Genomic DNA, 26,059 nt, shown 5'->3' with positions numbered 1-26,059 from the left:
AATTTGATCTAAAGTTGATTTGTTATTATTTCTGCACAAAAACGTTATTATTAATATGAACAAACTTCTCACACACACACACACACACACACACACACACACACACACACACACAGCTGTAGTGATTGTTGTGTTATTAATGTCTCTGTTATTGTGTTCAGATGAGTGTTTTTTCACACTGGATCCAAACACAGTACACACTGATCTCATTCTGTCTGAGAACAACAGAGAGGTATCCTGATCATCCAGACAGATTTGATGTGTATCATCAGGTGTTGTGTAGAGAGAGTGTGTGTGGACGCTGTTACTGGGAGACTGAGTGGAGTGGAGGTGTGGAGATATCAGTGTCATATAAGAACATCAGCAGGAAGAGACCGGGTAAAGAGTGTGTGTTTGGAGCTAATGATCAGTCCTGGAGTTTGATCTGCTCTCCTCACGGATACTCATTCAGATACAATAAGATAATGACTGATCTCTCTGTGAAGCCCATCATCAGAAGAAGAAGAACAGGAGAGTATGAAGATATCTACAGAGTAGGAGTGTATGTGGATGAGAGCGCAGGAACTCTGTCCTTCTTCAGCGTCTCTGACACAATGAGACTCATCCACACAGTCCAGACCACATTCACTCACACACTCTGTCCTGGGTTTAGAGTTTATTCTGGATCATCAGTGAAACTGTGTTGATAAATCAGAAGAGACTGATGAGATTCTACCCATAATACTTTGAGCTGCATGATGAATCAGTAACAGTGAGGGCTAAGAAAATCACTCTGGACCCCTCACATCCAGCACACTCCATCTTCGAACTGTTGCCGTCTGGTCGACGTTACAGAGCACTGAGTACCAGGACAGCCAGACACAGGAACAGTTTCTTCCCCCAGGCAGTCCATGTCATGAACACTTAAGGACACTTATTTATTTAACATACAGATTTGCACATAACACTGCACAAACATAATTCCTGTTTACACTTCATGTTTACAGTATATATATATAATTTTTTTTTTTTTTGCTGTTTTGCACATTTTATATTCTGTATCTTGTATAGTGTATATAATTCTTTTTATTATTATCTGTCTTGTCTTGTTATCGTGTTGCACTGTAGAGTTTCTGTCACTAAAACAAATTCCTCGTTCATTAGGAATAAGGCATTATATATCATGTGTCTTGTGAACCCTGGCTCTGCCAGGCTTTCGATCAGATGTGGATTGGCTAAATAACGCCTTTACTGTTATGTGCAATTTATCCCAGGTATGATTTTTGCGTGGTTACAATATCATGATTATGGTTAAATAATAAAAATAAGATCATCGTTAAATAAGTTATTTAAATATCATAACCAAATTAGGCTACATTTATATTAATATGAAATATTTCAGCACATCAGATATAATCACAATTTCTATACATTATAGTAAAAAGACTTTATAGAAAAATGTTAAACTATAAATTTTAAAAGTTTTAAAAATGTAACAATATAATAACCTCAGAGGTAATTGGAGGTGAAAAACAATGTCACGTGGCGTGGTTGTAGTAATACGTCTTAAAGGATATAACAAAAATTATTCTTTTAATACAGGAACTCAGCATCAACACACATAGAACATTTAATATGTTAAGGACCGCCAAGGGAGAACGCAACAGACAGGGTGTAAAAGCACAGGGACATAATTGGGAGAACAAAAACAGGTGAGCAAGCATAGGTGAGAACTAATTAACTAATAATCACAACATCGAGGGCAGGAACAAGAAGGAAAGTTTTTTGGGCTTATTTAAAAATACATGGTTGCTCGTTCTTGAAATCTGACAAGCAATCTTTGTTTATGTTTGCCGAATTTTCCAGTAGGCTACACTAATTGACACTCTGTCTGCAACAGGTATTGTCATGGCAATCCAGCACAATACAAGTGAAATCCAAAACCGAAAGTATTTCTGTCAGGTTTCTCTGTGGTTCAGTCATGTGCACAAGCAGAAGACTTTCTGTTTCTGTTTGACCTGACTGGGACCTGAAGTCACGATTTTGACAGTAAGATTCATGTTTCTTAATATATATGCATAAATTTACACATAGAAAAACAATATACATACATTTATACATACAGATGAGGCAGTGGATAAATGTGTGGACAAGTGTTTTATGTGGTACTGTTGTTAGAGGAGATCACAATTAATGGAAGAGAAAATATCACAGCATAAAATGTGTATTTGTTATTCATTTTTGCTGAACAAGTCTGTTTGATAGGCTGGGAAAGACTGAACTAATTAGTGAAGTTAGAGATATAACTACATGTAACTATAATTGTTTGATGTTCTAGCATTGCTTGAACCTGTAGATGCTGTTAAAAAGAGTTTTCTGTTCTTTCTAAACTCAGTTCTGTACGAGGGCAAGATGACAGATGAACTCATTGCAATAGAGTCGGACCTCATCGAGTTCGATGAGGACATGGAAGAACTGTCGGCACCTGAGTTTGTGTGTCACTGTTGCTACGATGTCCTCGTAGATCCTACTACGCTTAACTGTGGCCATAGTTTTTGTCGCCATTGTCTGGCAGAATGGTTGCATTCCTCTCAACGGAACGAGTGTCCAGAATGCAGAGAGAGGTGGCAGGGCTTTCCCAGAATTAACATCCTCCTTCGGTGAGAGAACCATTGCTGTCTATGACCCCGTTTACACTAAAATGCTTAACTTTTGCTATGGCTATGCATTGCACTACTTCAGCATTGTCAAGGTCTAAAATGGAGACTTTTGAAAACACAATGGAATCCATTTACGTTTGAAAACTCTGGGGTCACGTTTCGGCGTGAACGGAGCAAAACAAAGACTTAAAAACGATGTTTCACTCTGTGTATCCTTGACGACCGTGTAAACAATAACATTGTGCTTATTTTTGTACCCATAGATATGCTCATTGATATCCATTAGATAGCTCCAAGCACGTAGATGCTTCCGCAATCTAATTCTGGAATTCTACCTATACATATCTATGGATGTACCTGCATAAATAGTCATGTGACATGCGTTTTAGGTTGTGAAGTGTAGATGGTCGTAGTTTCTGAAACACAGCTGTAGACAAGGAGCGTTTTCAATCCAAAATGTTCACCCTTAAAGATACATTAATGTAAACCCTTATATTTCTTCCATTATTATGTGGCCAGTGAACATTAAGTTTGCTCTGCCTGCTGTGTTTATTTTCTCTGCTTTGCATCCTGGAAAATGAATTCAATGCAATCCAGAGATCAACCAAAGTAAAGCAAAAAACATTCCGATTTTTGGTTGGTACTTACTGGTACTTATAAAAATCCCATAAAAGACCAGTTAACTACTGCTGTATGACAGACGCTTGACATTAAATCCAGACTAGATGGTTATATTTTTGGTCGCATTATGTGGTTCTAGGATTTCTTCTTTAGGGGCACTTAGCCTTCAGAGAGACCATTAGATACAATACAAATGACCTAAATAAACAGCAAATTTTACTGTGCTTATGAAAACTGTATTACTGCATGAAATAGTTACCTTACCAACAATTCTTGGTTCCCAGCATTATTCTAGCATTAGAATAATGTTATTCCGACCTTTTTACTCCTATATGATCATCCACTGTATGTCAGTAATCACTCCAGCACACACAACCCAGTATCCAATATTTTCTTAGCAGTTTTTAAGATGTAACCAAATGTGTTTACTTGAATACTCATCGAGCCAGCCATTGTGACATAATATTTTGTGTATTTAAGTATTTAATAGCTGATCTCGTAAAAGTTATCTCTTTGACCATCATCTTGGTCTGCTATCTGCTCCAAAATTGACAATCTCCTTCCTGAGTTGGAATTATCAATGTGTTCCCTTGAGTTAATGTTACAAGCTGTTCTGTGACAGAGTCTGTGGGATCTGCTTGCCACCGATGTTATCTGGTGCTAGGGTCATGACATCCTGTTGTCCTGGGCGTCTTTGTGAAAAGAATGCAAAACCATAGTCCATGGATATGTACTGTTTAATGCTAATTCATAATTTAATATGGCATGTGCATGTCCTAGGGATGCAGCGGAGAAGAAGTTTCCAGATAAGATAAAGAGACGGAGGACGGCTCTCCAGAGTGACCAACGGTTCCATTATTTTCTCCAGATATTCCAAAAGTATGGGCAGGTACTGAAGCAACAAATTCCTGTATCACAAGGCCTAGAACAAGCTATACAATACAGCTTTTGTTCTGGAGTCATGGTGGCATTGATGTGCATGGGGGTAAGATGCACTTTTTCTTATACGTACTCAATTGAATGGGGTTCGGCTGTGCACAGGACATAACATCTTGTGAATGTTTCTAGGTTATATTGTTTCGATATTACTGGGTCAGCACTGAATCCGATTATGACATCTTGGTTCAGAAGCCAATCAACAGGTGGAAACCCCATGATGTCATTCTGTGGGTGGAGCATCTGGGTCCCTGGAGCAATCAGTACAGAGAAACGTTCCACAAAGCACAAATTAATGGAAGGTGGGCACCATCCACACAAAAAACACACACATACACACAGAAATACAATTCAATGTTTTTCATTTTAGTGTCATGGTTTTATTAGTTACCTGAAAAAAATGTTTTTGTTCATGTGTTTAGAATTTTTACATGTAAAAGGTGATGGCTCAAATTTGAGAATGGAAATTGAATTATGAAATTATTATGAAAAACTATATAAAAGGACATCTGCAATGTACAGAACAAAAGTACAAGAGTTCCTTAATACATTAGATTTTCCCTCTATCTGCGATTTATAAAATTAAATCACACTAACTAATAAAACTAAACTGCAGAAATTACCACTGAGGTACAAAAAGCCACTAGAAAAGTTTGGTTTAATAACAAATCTACCTAATGTCTAAAAATCTATATATCAAATGCAACTGCTAGAGTGAAAGTAAATGGGTCTCTATCGCAAATATTTTGCCTTGAAGGGAACTAGGCAGTGTTGCTGTCTTAGTCCTTCTTTCTTCGCCATCTATATAGAACCACTGGCTCATATAATTAGACAGCACTTGTTGATACCAGGGGTGGAGAGCAATGGTATGTCATGGTGTGGTTTAGAGCAAAGGAGCGCTTGACGAGAATATAAAATAAACAAGTTTAATCATACACATATACAGGATAATTACCTCGGGCAGGTAGGCAAACGGGCAGACAAGCAAATGAACTAAACCCACGTAAAACAGATGAGATCGGACAAACAGAACTGAAAACACAGGACTTAAATACACAACGTAAATACTTAATAAATAAGACACAGGTGAAAACACTAAGACAATTAACTAAAGTAGGTCACACAGAATACATGGCACACAACAAAAACAACAACAAAAAGGCGTCCACGTGTAACAGGTATAGAATGTAAAATTAGACTAAAATAAAAAAAAGACTTATCTGCACCTAAGAAACATTTTACAAACCTTATGCAATTGTTAGAGGAATTTAAATTATATGCTGCATATATATTAAATGTAACAAAACCCCAAATTCTTATGTTTAATTGTAAAACAAACACTAAACTACTTAAACTAAACAAATTGTATCGGGCCAATTACGATCAATTACTAATAATATTTAGAGTGATAGTGAGAAATTGCAGAGAGAATATTAAGAAAGATTGTAAGAGGTTCCCCCAGCAACCAACTGATAACACTGATAATGACTGGCTGTCACAAGTGTTGTTGTGGGCGCCATTTTGCGAACATTGCCTGGTCCCGTGGAGTCATGTTACTCCTTGATTAGATTCATGAAGATCAACAGTGACTTTACTTGATTCGTGAAGGTTAACTGTGACTTGACTAGACTTACAAAGTTCAGCTATGACTTCACAAGGTGTTCTTGTGGCCGCCATTTTGTGAACATGCCTTGTCGCGTTCTTGCCTGTTGGATCCTGTTGTGGCCCGAATATTTGATGTGCGGATCCTTTTGCAAGCTTTATTTGAAGACGTGGTCTAGGGTTGAGGAAAATTAACATAATTCAGCTATTCCTCAGACAGGGGCAAACTGAGTAAGAAACGGCAAGACAAAGGTTAATCTAATCCAAAACGATAAATCCAGGGCAAGTTGCTGACAGACAAAACAAGATAAACCTAGCAAGAATGAAATGAAGGAAACAGACTAAGGCAATAAACTAGAAAAACTAGACTTATATTTAGACACAGAGAGGCTCTATACTGTAGACTAGATTCGTGACACTACATGAGTTGAAACCTTAAATCTACTGCCATCTTCCACAAGTGCTGCCATTACATTATCTAGTAGGGATGCGATATTCAAATAACTTTCATGACATTTCATAGCCAGCAGGTGTCACTACATTCATTATTGTATGTGTTTTTGTTTGTTTTAGTTTCTTGGCTCATCTCAGGGATGAAGAACTGTCTGCTTTTCCGTTTCATGTTAAGAATCCATCGCACAGACAGGTCATTCTGGAGGAAATCCGGAAAATCAAAGACCACAAAGTCAAACTACCCCAAAACCTCTGGGAGTACAAGGTGTGTCTTGTGTTTTTCTGGTAATTATTATTTCATTCCGCAAAGAGCTCAGTCAACAGTTGTGCTATTTCTAGTCACTTATTAATTTTCCCTGCTCCTGTTTGTTTGCTAAACCACAGCTGAGTTCCCCAATTATCAACAATGTGGGACTTGCAAGTAATTTGAAGCTTATGCGAGGAGTAATGTTTCTTCCTGTGCCACAGTTAATTTAGCCAAGTAGCCCTTTTACTCAGTTGGCTCTGATCTTCTTGAGCCATTGAGCAAATTGTCCTGCCTCAGCCTCAGTGTGGAGTTTTTAATTTTCCCATTTGATGAAACTTCAACATCATTTATAAATGCTATTGAGAATGAAAGAAAAGAATGAAACTGTGCATCAGTTGTATATATGTGTGTGTGCACCTGGCATTCATCACGTTATGGGAATCAAATGTTTCTACAAAGATGGTAATACCAGTAAATTTTGACCACGTGGAAACATTTTTCGGCCCCCATGAGAAAACAAGCTTAAAAATTCAGATGCAGGATTGGACACGCCTGCCATAAACTCTACGCTTTGTGGGAACATTCAAATTTGGTCACCATATCAAAATTTTAAAGAGGCCACCAACACATCAGAATTAGTTATTTGGATAATAACTTTTATAATTGTACTTTCAATAATTCTCTTTCCCGGTCAAGGCTGCAAATTTAGGAAAATCGCTGTTCCTCCAGTTTGGCCTGAGAGAATTTCCACGCGTCACTTTCCTCTACTTGTACCTGTTTGATTATGAAGACACCTTTCTACCCTTCATACACACCTGCTGTCCTGCATACATAACGAATGCAATGCAGGATATCCCACCTGACCACGTACCGGTGTGTGTTTGAAATCTCTCTCCACTGTGAACTTACAACAGTTTTAATATGCGAACAGGAAGTAACTGTGTGTTTGTAGCAGGAGCCAAGCCAACGTCAGTGGGTGGAGTTTCGTGTGAAGGTTTGTCTGATGCCCTATCTGCTACTGGTTGACTTTGCTTGGCAATGGCTGAGCGTTCATTGCTGGATATCATGGATTGTGATTGGTAATTCCATGGTGATGTCAGTAATGGAGTATGTTTATGTCTGGACACTGTGGAGAAGAAGACAGATGAGGTACACATATAATTATTCTATATACAGTACATAATGTGCATACAGCAAATACTGTGTAGTTATATGTTGGTGATTAGGATTTGATCACGGTACTTGTTTTTGTGTGTTTGTGTGTATATTTCAGAACTCTTCCTAAGACGATTCTTCAGAAGACGCTCAATATGTTCTTCGTTGTGCTGCTGTGGCCCCTGATGCCTCAGTTCTTCTGTGACTTTGAATTCTACTGCGGACTCTTTTTCAGCTCGTTCATTTATATCTCTGTTCGGAAACCTTTTCTTAAGCTGGCACAGGAATAAAGACCTAAATACGTTAAGATTTTTTTTTCTTACAACAGCACAATTACTATTTCTGTTCCAAAATACACATGCTTGAATGTAATGCATCTCTATTTAGAAATCTTTTTTAAAGCAGGTACAGCAATAAACATCTAAACAAATTACATTTATTTTTTACTCTTTTACTCTTTTTAAGAGTCAGAAAATGTTACATACTACAGTACAATTGCTATTTCTATTACAAAATACACTTGCTTGAATGTAATAAGATTCATTATTAAGCTTCACAGCAATTAAGTGTTTTCATTGTTTTCTAGATCTAAGCACAGCATTGGACACAGTCGATCATGCTGCTTGCACTGTTTTAAATTGACTCAAATCTACACTTTTAGGACAGATACAATTTGTTTCCTGGATGGATGCCGTTCTAAAGTTGGTTCATTCAGTTAATTTTGGTGTTCCACAGGGTTCCATTATGAGCCCCCTACTTTTTAGTATGTACATCTATCCTCTTGGTCAGTTTCTTAGATTCCTGGGTCTTAAGTTTAATTTTTTTCCAAAAAAAATAAAATAATGCTAAGCCTGGTGATACTACAGCTATTGGACTGTTAGAGTTTCAAAGATAAAAAAAAATATGGATGTCCCAAAACTTAATTGTCTTAATAGTGAAAAGACAGAGGTAATGCTATTTGGCACTCCACATTAGCATAAACAGTTGATGGTACAACTTTAGATTTGCTAAATTAAAAAAAACTAGGGGTGATATCTGGCACCAATCCAACATTTGATCCCCATGTTCTAAACACAGTGAAAAATTTATTTCTGCATTGTGTTTTTTAAAAACCAACGTCATTGCACCAAGATATTTTGGAGCACTTTATGCTTACTTCTGCTGAGCAGCATTTTAAAGATGCTGATGATGAGAAGATACCTGTCCTACTTATCTGGCAACCTAAATGGCCAGCAATGGCCCCAAATTCAAGTAATACTCATTGGATCTCTTGGTTCTCTGCAGTGGAATATCATACTGAGCATTTCACCTTTTACAGAGAATTTCTGTAGTGAGAAACATAATGCTTGAAGACTGTGTGCAGGCACCCTACAAGTCTGACAAGTGCAAGGTGATCCTGAAAATGTTAAGACTGTTTTCAGAGAAGATGTCCCATCACAGCAAAGGTATTTGACTATCTTGAGGATCTACAGATGAAGTTTGTGGCAAACAAAGAGCTCTGTGATGAGGTGTGTAGTCAGTACTTCTCGCAAGCTGGGTCCAAAAGCACTTTGAGCATCTGTGAGTGGGAATGTCGACCTTGACACTTTTTGGGTTGGTCTTCAGGATAGGCTTGCTGTGCTGAGCAAACTAGCCCCACGCTACAAAGAGGCAGTTTCCAACTCCTTATATGATCCTCATCTGCAAACTTGTTTTTTCCAATCAAAGGTGCTCCTCTACAAGCAGTAACTTGAAGGTCTTTCTGTATTACAATCAGAAAGCAAAAACTTATAATACGATAATGTTTGCAAATATGGCCTTCCAAAATGTGTGTAGCTCAGCATACATGTAAATATATTAGGATGGCAAAAATGATTGTGTTGGGGTTTTTTTTTTATGATAAAGCTTTGGTTTTTGAACAGTGAATTATTGGTTATTATTGTTTTTGTTTTTTTTTCTCAGGTACATTACCACACCTGCTGTTATTGTTTAGTGGTTTTAAAAGTCAAAATCATTTAAAATACAAAAAATACTTAATGTATGAAATTGATTTACATGCAGTGTGTTAATCACTTATAAACCCTGAATGGTGTAGCTCCTCGGTTCTTGAGCAAGCTCTTCCCACACGAAACTCTGACCGTTTGATTATATTTAGATTAACAAAATCAAACTTTTTTTTTTACCTCTGTCCCTAAGCAAATGTTACTTAAATGTTAGTGTTGCTTGAAAATATATAGCTACATACATTTGTTAGAGGTCATTTTCAACACGCACAGTTATAAAACTCCACGAAATTCTCGGAGGTGCTCGTTTGCTCTTCTTTTATTTTAGTCGCGACCAGGACTTTTATTTTGACGCGGGTTAAGTTCGTCATAAAGCTGCGCTGCGTCTGTGTTTCAGCCGAAGAAAGGTTTGTTGTTTTAATCATTTAACGCCTTTAAATCGATACACCGTACTTTATAGCTTCACACGCAAGTAAAGTTAATTAACTGTTACTGAATGTGAATCGTAATCGTTTTCCGACGTTCTGAACGCCACTGTTTGAGTGAAGAGCACGTTATTTTGTTCCCTATTTATTGGATCACATCGTAAACACTGATTCGTTCAGTGGATCGATTTTAAACTCAACCGATTCACAAATGATTCAGTTGAGTCACTCGAATCGCTTTCTGACGAGACAAACAACAACAACGAAAACAAACAACTTTTACAAACAATAGCAGTTTTATATTTCTAAGCAATATGAATATCTAATATCAAATACCTCATTTTAATTAAAACTAAGTGGTGGTTATTAGTTTGCATATTTATTGCATATTATTTATTTTTTTCATTTTCAACAGGACACAGTGTTTGAACACACAGGGAAAACTCTTGAAGGCAAACAATTGCAGAGATGGAGTTTATTAAAGAGGAGAGTGAAGACGTGAAGATCGAAGAAGCGTTCAGCGTCAAACAAGAGGATACCGAGGAACCAACAACTATACCATTTATTAAAGAGGAGAGTGAAGACGTGAAGATCGAAGAAACACAAGTCAAACATGAAGATACAGACGAACAAACAAATATATCCTTTGTTAAAGAAGAGAGTGAAGGCGTGAAGATTGAAGAAACGTTTAGAGTCAAACATGAAGATACTGAAGAACAAATAGGTCGGTTTTCATTCTCGAAGCTGAACTATTTTGTTTTGTTTTCGCACACTTTTCTCTCATTTTTAGCCCCAAAATAAAGAAGGCAGTAGCCTACCCTTTTCTCTTCAAACTCTTGTAGGATTTCTGCATCTATACTCGGGATATTAATGCAATTGTTTAAATTGAATTAAATCAGAATTAGCAAAGTTGTGATTTTTATTTTAACATTCTCCAAAACGATTTATGATTTTTGTAATATGATAAAAAAATAAAACATACTGAGATAGACTGGTTTAAAGTCAGTTGAAAAGCAAATTTTCTGACGGTTTCTTCCACTTTTTTGTTTAATACGAATTACTGTATTAATAAATCGCAGTATAGGCATTTATATTTGATATATTCTTAAAAATAAGAACAGATGCAAGACAAATAGCCAAAAATACATCGTGCGTGTGGCAAAATGATAGATAATCAAGTCAAAAATCATTTGGATATAAAGTAAAGATCGTGTTTTATGAAGCTATTTTGTGAATGCGCTACCATGAATACGTCAAAACGTATTTTTTGATCGGTAATATGCATTGCTAAGAACTTGACTTGAATGGCTTTAAAATAGTTGTATCAGATAAACTATACAAGCATGAAATAGAGCGGTCCTAACACTGAGCCCTGTGGCACTCCGTACTTCTGTTTGATTAGGTCTCTTTATTTACGTAAGCAAAGTAGGGGAAGTCCGTTACGAGACGCCAACCATGCTGCGTCTCGTTCACAGAAGCACAAGGAGGAACGGATTTGTAAGATTAAGAAGCAAATAATCTAATTTGAGATCTTCCCAGTTCTCCCGAGGCATGAAGCTGTACGTATCTGGTGTCTGTTAACTTGAATTCGTCTCTCGTTTGCTTTTAGGCCAGATGCCAGGGAAAGAGGAGAGCCGAGAACTTACTGGAATGGAAAGCGAAGAAGGCCTCGAAAAGCACGGAGACAAGCCTTATACCTGCGAAGAGTGCGGAAAGACTTTCGGTCAGAAAAGAATCCTGACTCAGCACTCGAGAGTTCATAGCGGAGAGAAGCCTTTCGCCTGCCAGCAATGCGGAAAGAGTTTCGCCTCGAAAGGAAATCTTGTAGCCCACATGAAGATCCACAGCGGGGAGAGGCCTTACGCCTGCCCCGAGTGCGGAAAACGCTTCCTGAGCAACTCCAACCTCAAGAAGCACGGCAGGAGCCACACGAGAGAAAAGCCGTACACCTGCGAGCTCTGCGGCAATGGCTTCACCGAAAACGGAAGTCTTAAGAAGCACGTGATGAGAATCCACGCCGAGAAGCGGTCCTTCGCCTGTCCTCAGTGCGGAACGGCCTTCGCAAGCAAAGTATGCTTCAATACCCACATGAAGACTCACTTGAGATCGCGGTTTTATATGTCTTTGGCGTGGAAGGAGTTTCTCGGGCAGGAAAAATCGTAACGTCACGTTAAAGGAAGCCTTTCGGATAGCGCTTTGGATCGAAAACAACTGAAGGAGACAAAAAGCAACAGTTCACCCAAAACGGAGAGCTTGATCTGGTATAGTCTAGCTTTTGTACAAAGTCAACATTTCCTTTACTTTTTCTCTCTAGTTCTTGCATGTTTAGTTCTTTTCTTCGAGAAAGCTGACAAATGTGTAAGTAGGAGAGGATTGAGATATCACCGAGATATTAAAGTCTGCTCGCAGAATAGAGAAAGAAGGTATTGATCAGCGTTTAATTAATAGGTTTAAGTTGATTTAACCCTCATTCTTCAGGACAAATGTAAAAATGTACAAAAATGGCCTTTAAAAAATAAATAAATCTCTTGCAAATGTGTAGGACTCAATAAATCCTAAACGGTAATTCTGAAGTGTAATGTTTTTCTTTTATTCTTCTGAACATACTACAAATCAATTTAGTTTTAGGATTAGATATTGTGTGTACGGGCACTGTCCGTGGTGCTGAACCTAACACCAACGTGTCCATTTAATTTGCTTAATTTTAATTTTTTAAATCAATTCGATTTGAAGAGTTTTTCAAAAGAGACAAAGAACGGCGTTGTTTAGTATATTTCGACTGTAATTGGGCATCTGAAGAAAAAAAAACTAAAATGCAGACAATTTGTTTTTCTGCTGTTCTTTAATAGAAAAATAGAAATAGAAATACCCTCCTACTGTTACTAAAAAGAGTTGGGGAATGCTAAAAAATTATTTTGGTAATGACCAATACTGTTAGTTTCGAGCAGTCTTGGTAATAATGCTAAATTAATTTAATGAATTTATTAAACACTCTCTAAACACAATCTCTACATAAAAATAGTTAATAATAATACAGTGTGCGCTAGATGTTGACTTAAACCTAAATGTAACTTTCAACAACAGATATTTCAGCACATTGAATGTTTATTGAGTTGAGTATTGTTCTGGGAAACGCTTCAAGAAAATCTGGACCAAAGTTGGAGAAACCAAGCGATATAATGGATTCTCCATGGTACGTTTTTCACAGTGTTAACTCTGGTTAATGTCCGTTATCCATCGAATGGCCAGTAAACGTGTTTTCCTTCCCTTCTTGTTCTTCTCTGTCTTGTGGGGTGATTCAGAACTGGAAGCCTGGAAAGAGCTAGAAAGTTTTGGTGTAGTGCTTTTCAATAGACATTACTTCAGACCAGCTGGAAATCACAAACATCTGGAACAAAGCGAACCGAATGCTGTGAGGAAATCTCGGGTTCAGCTCGGCCCATCGTGAGGCACTGAAGACATTAAATGCGTTTAATGCATTTCAGCGTAGTAGTGGTATTTCAAACATTGCAGAAGGGAAGGAAACAAAGTTTTAGAAAACACAAGGCCATATAAATCTATATAAAAACATAATTCTGCATTTACAATTACAGTAATGTGACTAAATGTAATTTGTTACTTTCCACCTCTGCACTTAGTATTGTTAGCAAATGTTTACAGTATGGGTCATTTAACATCTTTACTGTTGTTATTTCCATAGAAGGAAGTGTTTTTTCGGTGCAAATCTGAATCAAGAATCTCCAGACAGATATAGTAACTCATGTTTATTTAAAAACTGGGCAAATGGCTACTTTAAAACATGAACAATCAACAGTTAAGTCGGTATCATGAGGGGTTGCGCAGAAATACAAAACAAATAAAACAAATTGGTTAACTTTACAGAGACAGTGGCCGCTAAATTAGAATATGCTTACAGTAGGGTACAGCAAAGCAAATAATGATGGGACTCATAGGGACATCTGAATATACGAGTTCACGTTCAGAGAAGCGCTGGGTCTGCGATCAGTTCTGTAGGCAAAAAGACTTTGAGCTGCGATGTAACCAGTAACACGCATTCATTTCTGACAATATTTTTGGTTTTATAAAACGCTGGCAAAACAAGGTAGAAATATTTAGTTTGATTGTACTAATGTTCAACTTCGATAACAACATCACCAAATGTTAGCGACACATTTCAGAGTAGACACCAACACTGCATTGCATTTATTCCCAAATCCTTGCTTTCGTCATTGAGTTTTACAGCAGGAGGCCGATTTCTTCTGTGCATGTAACCATAATTAAATGATTGTAATCTACCATCCAAATTTTGGTAACACTTTATTTTAAGGTGTCATAATACATAATACTTTTGCTAACCAAGTTGATAATTATGTGAATGTAACAGACAGCTACTGTTACACGTTACAGACTGAGTCCGTTACACAGCTACTTGCACTTAATATTCTGTCATTTAATGTAATTTGAAAGGTATATTGCTTTTATAAAATAGTTATCCCACATACTTAGTTCTTCAGAAAGGGTTGTGGTTGCCGAACAACACACGGACAACAAAGAGGTGTATGTTTGTAGAGCGGTTTAAAATGTGGCTCAGCCAATCAGAATCAAGAACCGGAACAGTTTTATATTCGTTTACTGAAACTTCACACTGAGGGGGATCTGTTAAGGCCTCGATATACGTCAAAAAAAGTTGTTTCGTTCTTTGTTTGAGGGCAAAAAGACGCTTGGAAAGGCTGAGCGACGATAATACCGTTTCCGAACATTCTGACCCTCCGGCGCTGCTGGAGGCGGGGTTTACGTTCATCTAAACATGGCTTTTAAATTCTCCTTGAATGAAGAACACTAGCAGCAGCAGTATTTATTTCAAACGGATGCATTTGGTACTTGCTACCATCGTTTTGGAAAACTTGCATCTGATGTTTCTGTTGCTTTTTGCATAACTACAAATCTACGGCGGGCCATCGACACAAGCGCCGTTGTAATTTCTTCGTAGAAACTAACTGCTTTCGTTAGCAATCATACAGGTGCAGATATATCTGTGGCAGCACACTATGCATATAATGAATCGGAGACGTTGCCGTTTTGCCTGAAACAAACAGGGAAAAATAAATCCCGCGTCAAAAGAAGGTGGAGTTTCAGAACACACCCACACTAACCGCCTCGGTAGCTCAAAGGTGTTTAGAATTCAAAACTAACTCCCCAAAGAGTCTGCTTTACAGAAGCCCGATTTAGTTTAAAAAGACAAGTCATTTCAGTTCAGTTCGTTCTTCAGTTTTTCCTTTAGGCTTCTCTCGGTTGTGAATTTCAATGTGCATGTCAAGGCTGCCTCGCTGACTGAAACTCTTTCCACACTGTTTGCAAGCGAAAGGCTTCTCCCCGGTGTGAGTTCTCATGTGTATCTTGAGGCCTCCTTTTCGAGGGTAACTCTTCCCGCACTGATCGCACGTAAAAGGTTTCTCCCCGGTGTGAATCCTCATGTGCATATTAAGGCCTCCTTTTTGAGTGAATCCCTTTCCGCACTGTTTGCACGTGAACGGCTTCTCTCCGGTGTGAATGGTCACGTGCTTGTTGAGGTTTCCTTTTTGAGTGAAACTCTTTCCACACTGTTTGCACGTGAAAGGCTTGTTCTCGGCTTGAAGCGCCCCGTGTTTTCCACTTTGACCGGAACTCTTTCCACACTGGGGGGATCTGTCGGGCTTCTCTTTATTGCAAACTTTCATGATGTGGTATCTAAGGGATCCGGAGTGACTGAAACTCTTCAAGCAGTGAGTGCATGTGAACGGCTTCTCTCCGGTGTGAACTCTCATGTGGCCCTCGAGGCTTCCTCGCTGACTGAAGCTCTTTCCGCACCGAGGGCACGCGTAAGGCTTCTCTCCGGTGTGAATCGTCACGTGCTTCTTAAGACCTTCCTTTTGACTAAAACTCTTTCCGCACTGAGGGCATGTGAACGGCTTCTCTCCGGTGTGAATCCTCATGTGGATCTTAAGGCCTCCCTTTTGGCTGAAACTCTTTCCGCACCGAGGGCATGTGAACGGCTTCTCCCCTGTGTGAGTTGAGATGTGCTTCTTGAGGCCTCCCTTTTGACTGAAGCTCTTTCCACACTGAGGGCACGCGTAAGGCCTCTTTCCAGTGTGAATGGCCATGTGCTTCTTAAGGCTTCCTTTCTGAGTGAAGCTCCTTCCACACTGTTTGCACGTGAAGGGTTTGTTTCCGTTGTGAACTTTCGTGTGGTATTTCAGTTTCAATTTTGTGCCGAAACTTTTTCCACAGTGTGTGCAGGTGAACATATTCTCTTCAGGGTGAGTTTTCATGTGGCTTTTGAGGGTTGCCTTACGACTAAAACTCTTTCCACACTGAAAGCAGGGGAAACGAATCCCATCCCTTTTTTGTGTGGAACTCTTTTCAGACTGTAAACTACTAAATGATTTTTCTAGGAAATCATGAGGGTTCTCATACTGATATTTCTCTTCAGTTTCTTCCTGCTCCTCTTTCAGCACTGTTGAGTCTAAGGTGGAAGACCGAACAAATAAAAGTTAACCCCAGTTCAATAGCACAGAGCAAACAACATCAACCTTGTAGCTGTGTAACGCATCTATGCAGGATCCTACACCAAGGTGTCTAAACCTGAACCTGCTCAGCCCGAGTTCTACAATTAATTCTCTAAAATATTCTCTATTATGTACCAGTTTTATGTCTCCTACGCCAGTGATTCTTAACTTCAATCACTAGTTAACTTCAATCATTAGTGTTGTCACTGTACTGGAATTTCTTGAAAATGACACCGTGAAAAATATTGATATTAGATACCACAAAAAAAACAAACTCCCACACGTCTAGAACATTATTTCTTTGTATTTTTATTACCTACTGTTTTCTAAGATCGTTCATCGCTCATAAACGCTGGTTAATACGTTTAATACGCGGGTTCACGTATAACCACCAATCCACGCTAAGCAACCATGATCCGCTCTTTCCGTAAAGACACGTCGCACCGAAAATGAGAGCGAAAACCACACGTCTACATTTGAAATATCGTAACTGAGCGTGCACAAAGTGCCACATGCGAACGCCCCCTTATTACGCAATTTAACTAGAACGAATGAGACTGCGGTCACGTGTGGTGTTCGTCAATGTGCATATGACGAAAAGAATTAAGTGACAGCTCGGCTAGTATTGGTACACTGATGCTCCGTGAAATTAGTATTGGCACCGTTCAGATATATCATATTTTTGACAAAACTACTGCACATTTTATCTCTCTCCCTTATCTGACACACTCAGGTCAATTTAAGGATCTCTCTCCTAATGAGTTAACGATCTGACTTAAATAAGGGACACATACGAAAAGTGCGGTGGTCGAGTTGAGAACCACCGTCCTACATGATAAAATAATACATTTAGAGAGAGAGAGGTGCACAACTCCCCATTCAACTCTCAGATTAAAAGTTAATCACGCAATTATTCCTTGTGCTGTAAGGTTGTTTAAGTGGGCCATGATGGTAGACAATTTAACGTGGGTTGTTAGACTTTTTAAATGAAAAACATCTCAAAACTGTCAGACAATGAGAAGCAGGGTAAAAAATGTACAAAGTGCGCATGTGCAGATGGTATGTGATTTTTGGTTTAAAGCTGTTTGGATACAAACCAAAAATCCCTTAGGGCCCCAATATACTTAACGTAATCGAAGAACGAACTAAAAATGACGTCATTGAGGGGAAAAACAATATGTCTAAAACAAAGTTCGTTTGGCAGTTCGAAACAGCTCACCAAAGCACACTTTTTGTGGACTTCGCTTTAGCTCCTAAACACCTTTGAGCTTCCGTTGGTGCGAGGCGGTTACGCAGTCGGTGGGTGTGCTTCGAAACTCCACCTCCTTTGATGCAGCTTTCGCCTGACCATAAATGACTTTACTAAACGCTAAGATAATGGTTACAGGTGCTATTAAATGGTAACAAATCAATCATGGTTTTGCTCCAGTAACCATAGTTAACTATGGAATTTGTTGTAAAACAAAAAAAAACGATCCAGCGGACTAAACGTCAAAGTGACTGTTGCGAATCATTTTGTGTCAATGCTAGGGGTGTGCGATATTGACGAAAAAAATGTGTGTCAATGTTTTCTGGGTTTTTATCGATAAAAACAAATAGAAGATATATTTAAGGCGTGACTCAAAGTTTTTGATGTTCTTCGTGTTCTGTACAGTCAGTTCACAGCAGGGATAATGAATCTTTTACAAAAAAAGGTTTTAGGATTTATGAACATTTTTACCTTTTAGAAATCCTTTTTTAAATAAAAAGGTTTACTGTTTTATAGAAGAGAGAACGATGTCAAATTTTGCGCCATTTTATTTTTTAAATAATAAAATACAAAGAATGGTGTTATAAACGTACATACACTTAAAAATATTTTTATGCGAAAGAAAGAGGACGGAAACAATTAACCTCGAAGTCATGTTAACCAGTATTAACGTATTTGTTATGCGTTTTATCGTTTCGGCAGTGGGGTCACGTTATAGTCAGGGCCGGCTATATTCAGCCAATCACAGTGCACTAGATAACTGGCCAATCAGAGCACCTCCATTTTTTTTTTTTTTTAGAGCTATGAGCTTTGTGCCAACCGACCCATTTCAGGAGGCGGGGCTTAGAGGAGAACCAATAATGTACAGTATGTGGAAAATAATGCATTTTATGCACTTTAACCGCATAAAAACATTGCATTACACCAAATACAACATTATATGACCCCTTCAATAAGGGTCAAATGAGTTCAGCTATGAGAAAACCGACCTGTTGGTTCTTCAGCATCTTCAAGTTTGACTCTGAAAGTTTCTTCACGCTCCTCTTTGATGAACGCGGTCTTGATTTGTTCCTCGGCTTCCTCCTGCTTGATGAACGCTTCTTCGATCTTCACGTCTGTACTCTCCTCTTTAATGAACACCATCTTCAGCTGGGTCTCAGTATCTTCTGGCTCGACCGTGAACGCGTCTTCAAGCTCCACTTTCAGAAACTCCATCTTTATAACGGTGTCACATGGATCTCAGTAGCTCTGTCCTGTTTGAGATGAGAATGATTAAGCTCACTGTTACAGGCATAAATCTGGGCTGCATTTCCCAAAGTAACCTAAATACACTGAATGACCAACTAACCATACTTTTGGGAAATGCAGCGAGTTAGTTAATGGAGTTACCTGAATAAAATATATTTACAGATGACAAGCACTTGTTTGTTTTATATCTGGTATTCATTACACTTTGAATGTACTTGCAGGTGGTTTGTAAATGCCCTCATTACACTTTTAAGGGAGACTAAAAATCAAGTTTCGATCACAATAGTTAATATTTTTAAAAAAAGCAGCGCTCGGTTTCTTCATCACTACTCAACAGTGAACGAGCTCGTGTTCATTCACTACATAGGAGCGAAGAGAGACGCAGTGAACGGAGGCGCTTTACACGCGTTCAAGCCCCTTGGACGTTTCACTGGTTAATTCAGTTTCGTACGATTTTCTACACGAGTTTATTATTATTGCTGAAGCGCTTTAAACTATTGGAAGCCCTCACCTTTCTTCGGCCGAATCAGAGACGCGGGAGCGCGGCGCATGCTTATGGCGTCACGCAGCCACGCCAAAATAAAAGTCTTTTTGCGCCAAACTCGCGCAAAACTTTTTTTGTATGCTTGTCCCGCTGTGTCATATTTTCCAGTGCTGCATTTTTTTTAAACATTTTTTCAAAGATGGCACCACTGTCTACATATTGTCATCAGTGCTTACATTTTCTCTGGTTTTAGGAGCAAATGCTGGGGAAGAACTAACAAACAGAACCTTATTGTACCGCTGTATAAAATTATTTGTTATTATAGGGTTTAAGTTCACAAAAACATAGTAAACAGAAAAGCAAGCGGGGTGCAGAATACAAAATGATTCCAAATAACCATTTCTTAACCTAAATCCTGAGTTTGGACCAGGCCCCAGGCTAATATGTAGTAGTTAGCCATCTCTGTGTCGTGTTCCCTACGAGGGAGATGATTTTTTAAAAAGTCCCAGTCAATTAAAAGCACAAAAACACAATTGGAGGCAATGCTCCTGAAAACTGGACTTTCTTAAGGTGGTTGCCTTTCGTGATTGGAGATGTTATACCTTCAGGGGAGTGCGTCTGGCAGATTATCTTGGATTTAAAAGAGATGCACAGGAACATACAGAGTACATTGGATATCTTCATTGTAACATTTCAGGTTTTCTACCAAGAAGCGCTTCCTGATCAGAAACATTTGCCAAAACATCACTACTTGACATCGCCCTTACATGAGCCGCTGGTTCGGCCCTTCGGTTGGCCTGGGGTCCATGCCATTTGAGGACAAACAAAAATGCTGAAAAAAAATTACATCGTTCTCTTGCAGTAGTGTTTAAATCTGTACAGTATAGACTTTCCATCGCATCCATTCTGCTGTTTATTATAACACACACTGTAGACTTACGTAGCAAATAACTGTGACAGTAGGATCGCGAAGACTTAAAAGCGTGAATCCCATCTTTCTGTTTTTAGGCGTTTGTTCATGCGTGGGGGTACTGGGATCGGCTGCTGTGTAGAATTAATCAATTCTTTAAAACACTTCATCCAATATATGCTGCAAGTAACAAGACAAAGGAAGGAAGACAAACTGCTTTGGGTTGTTTATTGGAGCAAACTGATTAAAAAGGAAACGGTACGTCCATGAAAGATAAACTGGGCTGATAAATACCTAGAATATGTCTATGCTTTTCCTGGTCGTGCATTTTAAGTTGCCGGGTATTTCCACAATCGGTATCACATTTTATCCAGATTGAAAACAACTAAATAAGTCGACACCTTTATTCATTTCTATAGTGCTTTCAACAACACAGATTGTGTAGAAACACTTAATAGGAGAATAGAGTGCCAGTCACGGATAATGACAAAATTAAACCCTCAATTTTCAGTTAAAGGCATTTCATTATTATTATTATTATTATTATTATTATTATTACAAGCTTAAATACAATAAATTTGAATTTGAATTTGAAAATACAGCTGAGCTCGATAGGAACAAGCGATTTTGTTTAGTTTGTCAATTTATTGCTTATCAAGTTTGACAAAGATTCTGATTCAAAGTAAAATGAACACATGCCCGAAAAGTTGAGGGAATACACTGTAACTGTTTAATATTTGAAGCCACAGCACAGAAGATGATCAGGTATGGCCAAAGGACCACAAATATACAACATAAAATGAGCCTAAAGGTCAAGCATTGAGAGACGACGAAACTTTCAGCATGACGCCAAATTATTACGTTGCTCTTTCAGAACGAATGAGCAGATCTTTGCAAAAATCGTTCCTGCAGTTTGCACAAAGGAAAACGGCAATTTCCTCTCGGAGCGAGTCCGCGATCGACGCCGAGGACGATCTCCTCCCTCCATCCCGAGGCTTCCTTCCCTCGCCAAACTCTTGGAGGGCCGCGCTCAGACGTGAACTCAAACGTGTTCCTCCAGCTGCTCGCTGTCCGAGAACGTCTTCGCGCCGCCGTCCGAGTGGACCTTCATGTGATTGATGAGGTTGGCGTTGTATCTGAAGCTCTCGCCGCACTGGTCGCAGCTGAAGGGATTCTCTCCCGCGTGGATCCGGATGTGGGTCTTCAGGTTGGTTTTGTTGGTGAAGCTCTTCCCGCACTGCGGGCAGATGAAGGGCTTCTCCCCGGCGTGAAGTCTGACGTGGGCGTTCAGGAGCTTCGTCTGCGCGAAACACCGGCCGCACTGCTGGCACTCGAACGGCTTGTCTCCGGTGTGGATCCTCATGTGGACCTGGAGGTTCCCCTTCAGCCGGAAGCTCTTCCCGCAGCGCGGGCAGCTGAACGGCTTCTCTCCGGTGTGGATCACCGTGTGGCGCGCGAGGGTGCGCTTCTGCGTGAAGCTCTTTCCGCAGCGGGAGCACGTGAAGGGGTTCTTCTCGGCGTGGCTCTTCATGTGGGCCTTGAGGCGCCGCTTGACCGTGAAGCTCTTGTCGCACACGGCGCAGGAGAAGGGCTTCTCTCCCGTGTGGATCCTCGTGTGGATGGTGAGCTGGCTGTTCTGCGTGTAGCTCTTGCCGCACTGGTGGCACGCGTAAGGCTTCTCTCCGTGTGCGTCGTGGCGTGGGCTTTGAGCTCTGCGCTTTGCCTGAAGCTCTTGCCGCAGAGCTCGCAGCTGAAAGGCTTCTCTCCCGTGTGGATCCTCATGTGGACGTTGAGCTGGCTCGTCTGCGAAAAGCTCTTCCCGCACTGCGTACAGGGGTAGGGCCTCTCGCCGGTGTGCGTCCTCATGTGGGAGTTGAGGTTGTATTTCCGCGTGAAACTCTTCCCGCACTGAGGGCACAGCAACGGCTGCTTTTCGGCGTGGATTTTCACGTGGACTTTAAAGCTTCTTTTGTGGGGTAAGATCTCTCCGCACTGCTGGCAGGTGAAAGGGGCCTCTCCGGGACGAGCGCTCGGCCGAGAATCAACGCCTGCGGCTTGCGCCGTTTTTGCCAAGGGGGTCTTTTCGACTCGGCGGCAACCGATCGATTCCTCTTCCGTTTTGAAATCGCGGCGATACTCGTTTCGTTCTTGGCTCTCCTCTTTCAGCACCATCGGGTCTGAGGTGAGAAAAGTAACAAGTAAACTCCAGTTTAATGGCACGATATCAATCTATAAACCGAAAAAAGATCAATGAGACAGACCTGTCTCTAAGGGCCATCAATCGTAGTCATTATTACTCTATAGCATTTTTTTATTTGTAACATTTAATAGGCTTTAGTGAACCAGTTAATCTTTATTACACAAAAGTGATTTCTTTTTTCGACGTGCATCACAAAGCGCAGCAGGTTTCGTTTTAAAAGCAGCGCTCTCTTTAAAAGTTGATCACGCAACACCAATCTTGTGTTTAATATACGTAAGGCGTTAAACCGTAAGGAAAAACAACATCACGCAATTAATGAAACAATTTTGACGGCCCTAATTTATTCACCAAAAGTATAAAAACTAAACACGATCGATCCTATATCTACAAAAGTACTGACCTTATTTTCAAGCGCCATAAATCACGCACATCTGTCGTAAAACTAAACTACTTTCGAACTTTATTTGTTACGCATCTGGTAACGCCACACGCTGTCGAAATTAGCATAAAACTAGGAGTTACCTAATTAGAAATGAGAAATATTCAGATTCTCGTTGGCAGCGTTATCTTTACAAGCTGTGTATTAGCTTATTGGGATAAAACCAGTAGTTCTTTGTGAAATCAGTCAAAACAATCATGATTTGCATGCAGTTCTTTATAAAGTCACTGGTCACTGTCTGTATTATTTGCTCACCAAAGATTTTTCAAGAAAAAACTAAGAAAACCAGCACAGTTACTCTACCGATGTTCTACCACCGATTACTTTAGAAGTAGGCTGGTATTTCTGAGATACGACTATTGTAACGATCATGTACTAATACTTAAATATTAGCATGCCACTTTTGATGCAGAAAAATCACTTACAAATAAGACCAATTTAAAAACCGATGTGTTTAAAAACTTCAAGAAAGATGGGTTCATCTTCGAGATCGAAACCAACCTGTTTGTTCTTCGCCATCTTCACGCTTGACTCTCAGTGTTTCTTCGATCTTTACGTCTTCACTCTCCTCTTTCACCAAAGCCATCTTTATAGCGGCGTCCCGTGGACCTCGGCCTCTTCCGCAGGAGTTTGTTCTGTTTAAGATCAACAGATGAACATGAACTAAATCTCTGGGTGCGTCTCGATCAGATCTCAAGTTCACTAGATAGTAAACTCATAAGGGGGTCGGTCAGGGCTAGAGTTGATTAACCCAAAAACAATCAAAACTAGCTAATATTCACATCATATAGGAGGTTCGTGTTTGTAATAGGACTGCTGTTTAGTGTTTGCTGCTTTGTATTTTATATCTGACAGACTGCACTTGCAGTCGTTTTCTAGAAGGGTCACGTTTGCGTTTTGTTTGTTGTCGTTGTTTTGAGCAGAAACGCGTTCGATTCAGAAGTTTGCGAAGCATTTGATTCAATTGACTCGGAGCTCCGAAAAGATCCGTTTCTCCATCACTAACGTTAGCAGCTCGGTTAAGACACGGACAGGGCGGCACTGGGAGGGGATCAAAAGAGTTAGGCAAAGTTGTCTTAAGACAAGAACACACTGGTTTTAGGACAACTTCCAATGCTGACTGCTGTAATGATTCACTACAAAGGGACTGTCTGTAATGCCTCTACGTAAAGCCGTAACGTGTTAACTTTGTTGAACACATCCGTTTCAGTTCTATATACAATTGTTAACGAGTTATTTCGATTTAAACACTTTAAACGATGAAAGCACCTAACGTTACCTGTCTTCATCCGAATCAATCGCGGGAGCGCGGCGCGGACTAGTGACGTCACACCGCCAGACCAAAATAAAAGTCCTGCGATAAAATCAAAATGATCTTACATTTACATCTTTAATTAAAGGTAGTGAAAGTAGTTTCTTCTGAAGTGTTAATGCAATTTACATAAATATTTTAGGAAGTATTATTTGTGCTAAATAATTTACGTAAATGTTTTTAGCTTATACTTTAACCACTTTAAAAGCGACCTTATAGGTATCCTGAGTTTGCTAATTAAATACTTGTAGTAGCATTTTTAGTACACTTTGAAGTCTCAGTTTACTAGTTAAATATACAAATGTTCGAACATTACTTTATACTTTTATACTTTATACTTTTGAATGTCATGGAGAGTGTTATGAGTCTTGTTAAGATAATGTGCATATTTTAAATTACAGATATATCATTCTTTCAATGGCGCAATTCTTGCAAAACTTGACATTATAGAATAATTTTTTTATTCGTGCGACGCATTAAATCGCCAAAAGGTTCTCGAACACCTCCTTCTAGGTTTGACTACTTTGTATTTGGTCCGGACTAAAGCGAACTAGGGGACTTCATTTTTGGAGTATTTTACTGTTTAATATTACATCTCGGTATGATAATTTGGAATTGATGAGTAAAAACAAGCTGCGAAAGATGTTTACTCGTGTAAATTAAAGTAGTCAAACCTATTAATTGGAAGGGATGTCCCATTAGTGCTGGCAATAAAGTGTACGTGTATATTAGGCGCCTTAATTTGTCTTTCAGTAAGAAATTAATTAAACTATCATTGTAATACGACTAAACAGATTAGTGCGCAGTTAGACGTAACTTATATACAGCCGTCATTTCTTTTTAAATGACAGTTGAAACACCTTAAAATATGACAATGTGTGCGCCTGCACAGAAATAATCAACAAAACGTTGCTTTTGTACAATAAAGTACCACGGGCGCCAAATAAAACAACCAAACTTTTTGTTGACTCTCAAAAATGAACCGGAAACCCAGTAAATACTAGCACAAATACTAGAACAAATGCATCTTCAGAAAGCTTTAAATTACTATGAAACAAAAGCACTTTTATTATGTAATTCGTAGCGCGCGCTAAAGAGATGGAGAATAAGGATGGCGAACTTGCGCAGTAGTACTGAGCGCAAAATAGGATAGGTTAGGTTTAGCCTAAATATTAAAATCAGAGTAAGCAATTTTTCAAAAACGTTGTATCGCTTCGCATCCGTGTAGACAACACGGCATAACATTGCTTCAGCTGTGATTTCATATCAACATTGGCTTCCAGAAAACGCTTTATCCTGCTTTTAAAAGGCACAGCACGGTTTAGTGCTTACTGCTAATGCTAGTTGGTTTGAAAACTTTAGCGACTTTCGCATTTTTCTGCTCTTTGTCAGATCTTGTAAACCCAAGTCACAAATTTAATTTGAATTGCTTAAAACAACCGGAAATATTATACAACCAGTGTAAAAGTATAAGGTTAGCTGTTTTGCTTTTTATTGATATTTTTATGTTTTTATTATAAAACGAATAATATCGGACAACCTTTTAGCAATAAAATTTATGTGGGCTACAGCCCAAACGGAATTGGTGTATAGCCTGGATCTCGTATTCCTT

General features: G+C 39.2%; 3 protein-coding genes and 1 pseudogene across 8 annotated transcripts; 2 read left to right on the top strand and 2 right to left on the bottom strand.

Annotated features, from left to right (window-relative positions):
- Positions 1-1,156: 1,156 nt before the first annotated feature.
- LOC122343036 (bifunctional apoptosis regulator-like) lies at positions 1,157-8,088 on the top strand. 4 transcript variants are annotated; one of them, XM_043237332.1, is made up of 9 exons: positions 1,157-1,691; positions 1,880-2,028; positions 2,375-2,639; positions 4,041-4,149; positions 4,389-4,498; positions 6,372-6,516; positions 7,195-7,371; positions 7,451-7,647; positions 7,772-8,088. In XM_043237332.1, the coding sequence occupies exons 3-9, from the start codon at positions 2,392-2,394 to the stop codon at positions 7,941-7,943; spliced, it is 1,158 nt and encodes a 385-aa protein (XP_043093267.1). In that variant the 5' UTR covers positions 1,157-1,691; positions 1,880-2,028; positions 2,375-2,391; the 3' UTR covers positions 7,944-8,088. The 4 variants fall into 4 exon arrangements, with proteins under 4 accessions (XP_043093267.1, XP_043093266.1, XP_043093265.1 ...); XM_043237331.1 differs by having other exon boundaries at positions 4,041-4,245; positions 4,329-4,498; positions 7,454-7,647; XM_043237330.1 differs by having other exon boundaries at positions 1,161-1,691; positions 4,041-4,245; positions 4,329-4,498.
- A 1,904-nt stretch (positions 8,089-9,992) lies between these two features.
- On the top strand, positions 9,993-12,626 carry LOC122343099 (gastrula zinc finger protein XlCGF49.1-like). Of its 2 annotated transcripts, none has more exons than XM_043237426.1 (3): positions 9,993-10,042; positions 10,476-10,784; positions 11,670-12,626. In XM_043237426.1, exons 2-3 carry the CDS (start codon positions 10,529-10,531, stop codon positions 12,221-12,223), a joined length of 810 nt encoding a protein of 269 aa, XP_043093361.1. In that variant the 5' UTR covers positions 9,993-10,042; positions 10,476-10,528; the 3' UTR covers positions 12,224-12,626. The 2 variants fall into 2 exon arrangements, with proteins under 2 accessions (XP_043093361.1, XP_043093360.1); XM_043237425.1 differs by lacking the exon at positions 9,993-10,042 and adding an exon at positions 10,064-10,279.
- Positions 12,627-13,811: 1,185 nt separating this feature from the next.
- On the bottom strand, positions 13,812-19,671 carry LOC122343024 (gastrula zinc finger protein XlCGF57.1-like). 2 transcript variants are annotated; one of them, XM_043237301.1, is made up of 3 exons: positions 19,614-19,671; positions 18,844-19,107; positions 13,812-16,562 (listed from the first exon to the last, which is right to left on the bottom strand). In XM_043237301.1, exons 2-3 carry the CDS (start codon positions 19,067-19,069, stop codon positions 15,304-15,306), a joined length of 1,485 nt encoding a protein of 494 aa, XP_043093236.1. In that variant the 5' UTR covers positions 19,070-19,107; positions 19,614-19,671; the 3' UTR covers positions 13,812-15,303. The 2 variants fall into 2 exon arrangements, with proteins under 2 accessions (XP_043093236.1, XP_043093235.1); XM_043237300.1 differs by lacking the exon at positions 19,614-19,671 and adding an exon at positions 19,244-19,445.
- Positions 19,672-20,700: 1,029 nt separating this feature from the next.
- On the bottom strand, positions 20,701-24,470 carry LOC122343047 (annotated as a pseudogene).
- Between the last annotated feature and the right edge of the window lie 1,589 nt (positions 24,471-26,059).

This window comes from Puntigrus tetrazona, chromosome 4 (genome assembly GCF_018831695.1).
Source record: "Puntigrus tetrazona isolate hp1 chromosome 4, ASM1883169v1, whole genome shotgun sequence".
NCBI classification, from domain to species: domain Eukaryota; kingdom Metazoa; phylum Chordata; class Actinopteri; order Cypriniformes; family Cyprinidae; genus Puntigrus; species Puntigrus tetrazona.
Note: the sequence above shows the minus strand (reverse complement) of the source record. Positions and strands in the feature narration are given on the sequence as shown.

Excerpts from the sequence above, each read along its gene's own strand:
- LOC122343099 (XM_043237426.1), top strand. The coding sequence starts at position 10,529 with ATGGAGTTTATTAAAGAGGAGAGTGAAGACGTGAAGATCGAAGAAGCG. Across the intron at positions 10,785-11,669 it reads AGATACTGAAGAACAAATAG|GCCAGATGCCAGGGAAAGAG; the intron begins GTCGGTTTTCAT and ends GTTTGCTTTTAG.
- LOC122343024 (XM_043237301.1), bottom strand. The coding sequence starts at position 19,069 with ATGGAGTTTCTGAAAGTGGAGCTTGAAGACGCGTTCACGGTCGAGCCA. Across the intron at positions 16,563-18,843 it reads AGATGCTGAAGAACCAACAG|ACTCAACAGTGCTGAAAGAG; the intron begins GTCGGTTTTCTC and ends CTTCCACCTTAG.
- LOC122343036 (XM_043237330.1), top strand. The coding sequence starts at position 2,392 with ATGACAGATGAACTCATTGCAATAGAGTCGGACCTCATCGAGTTCGAT. Across the intron at positions 2,640-4,040 it reads AGAATTAACATCCTCCTTCG|GGATGCAGCGGAGAAGAAGT; the intron begins GTGAGAGAACCA and ends TGCATGTCCTAG. Across the intron at positions 6,517-7,194 it reads AAAACCTCTGGGAGTACAAG|GCTGCAAATTTAGGAAAATC; the intron begins GTGTGTCTTGTG and ends TTCCCGGTCAAG.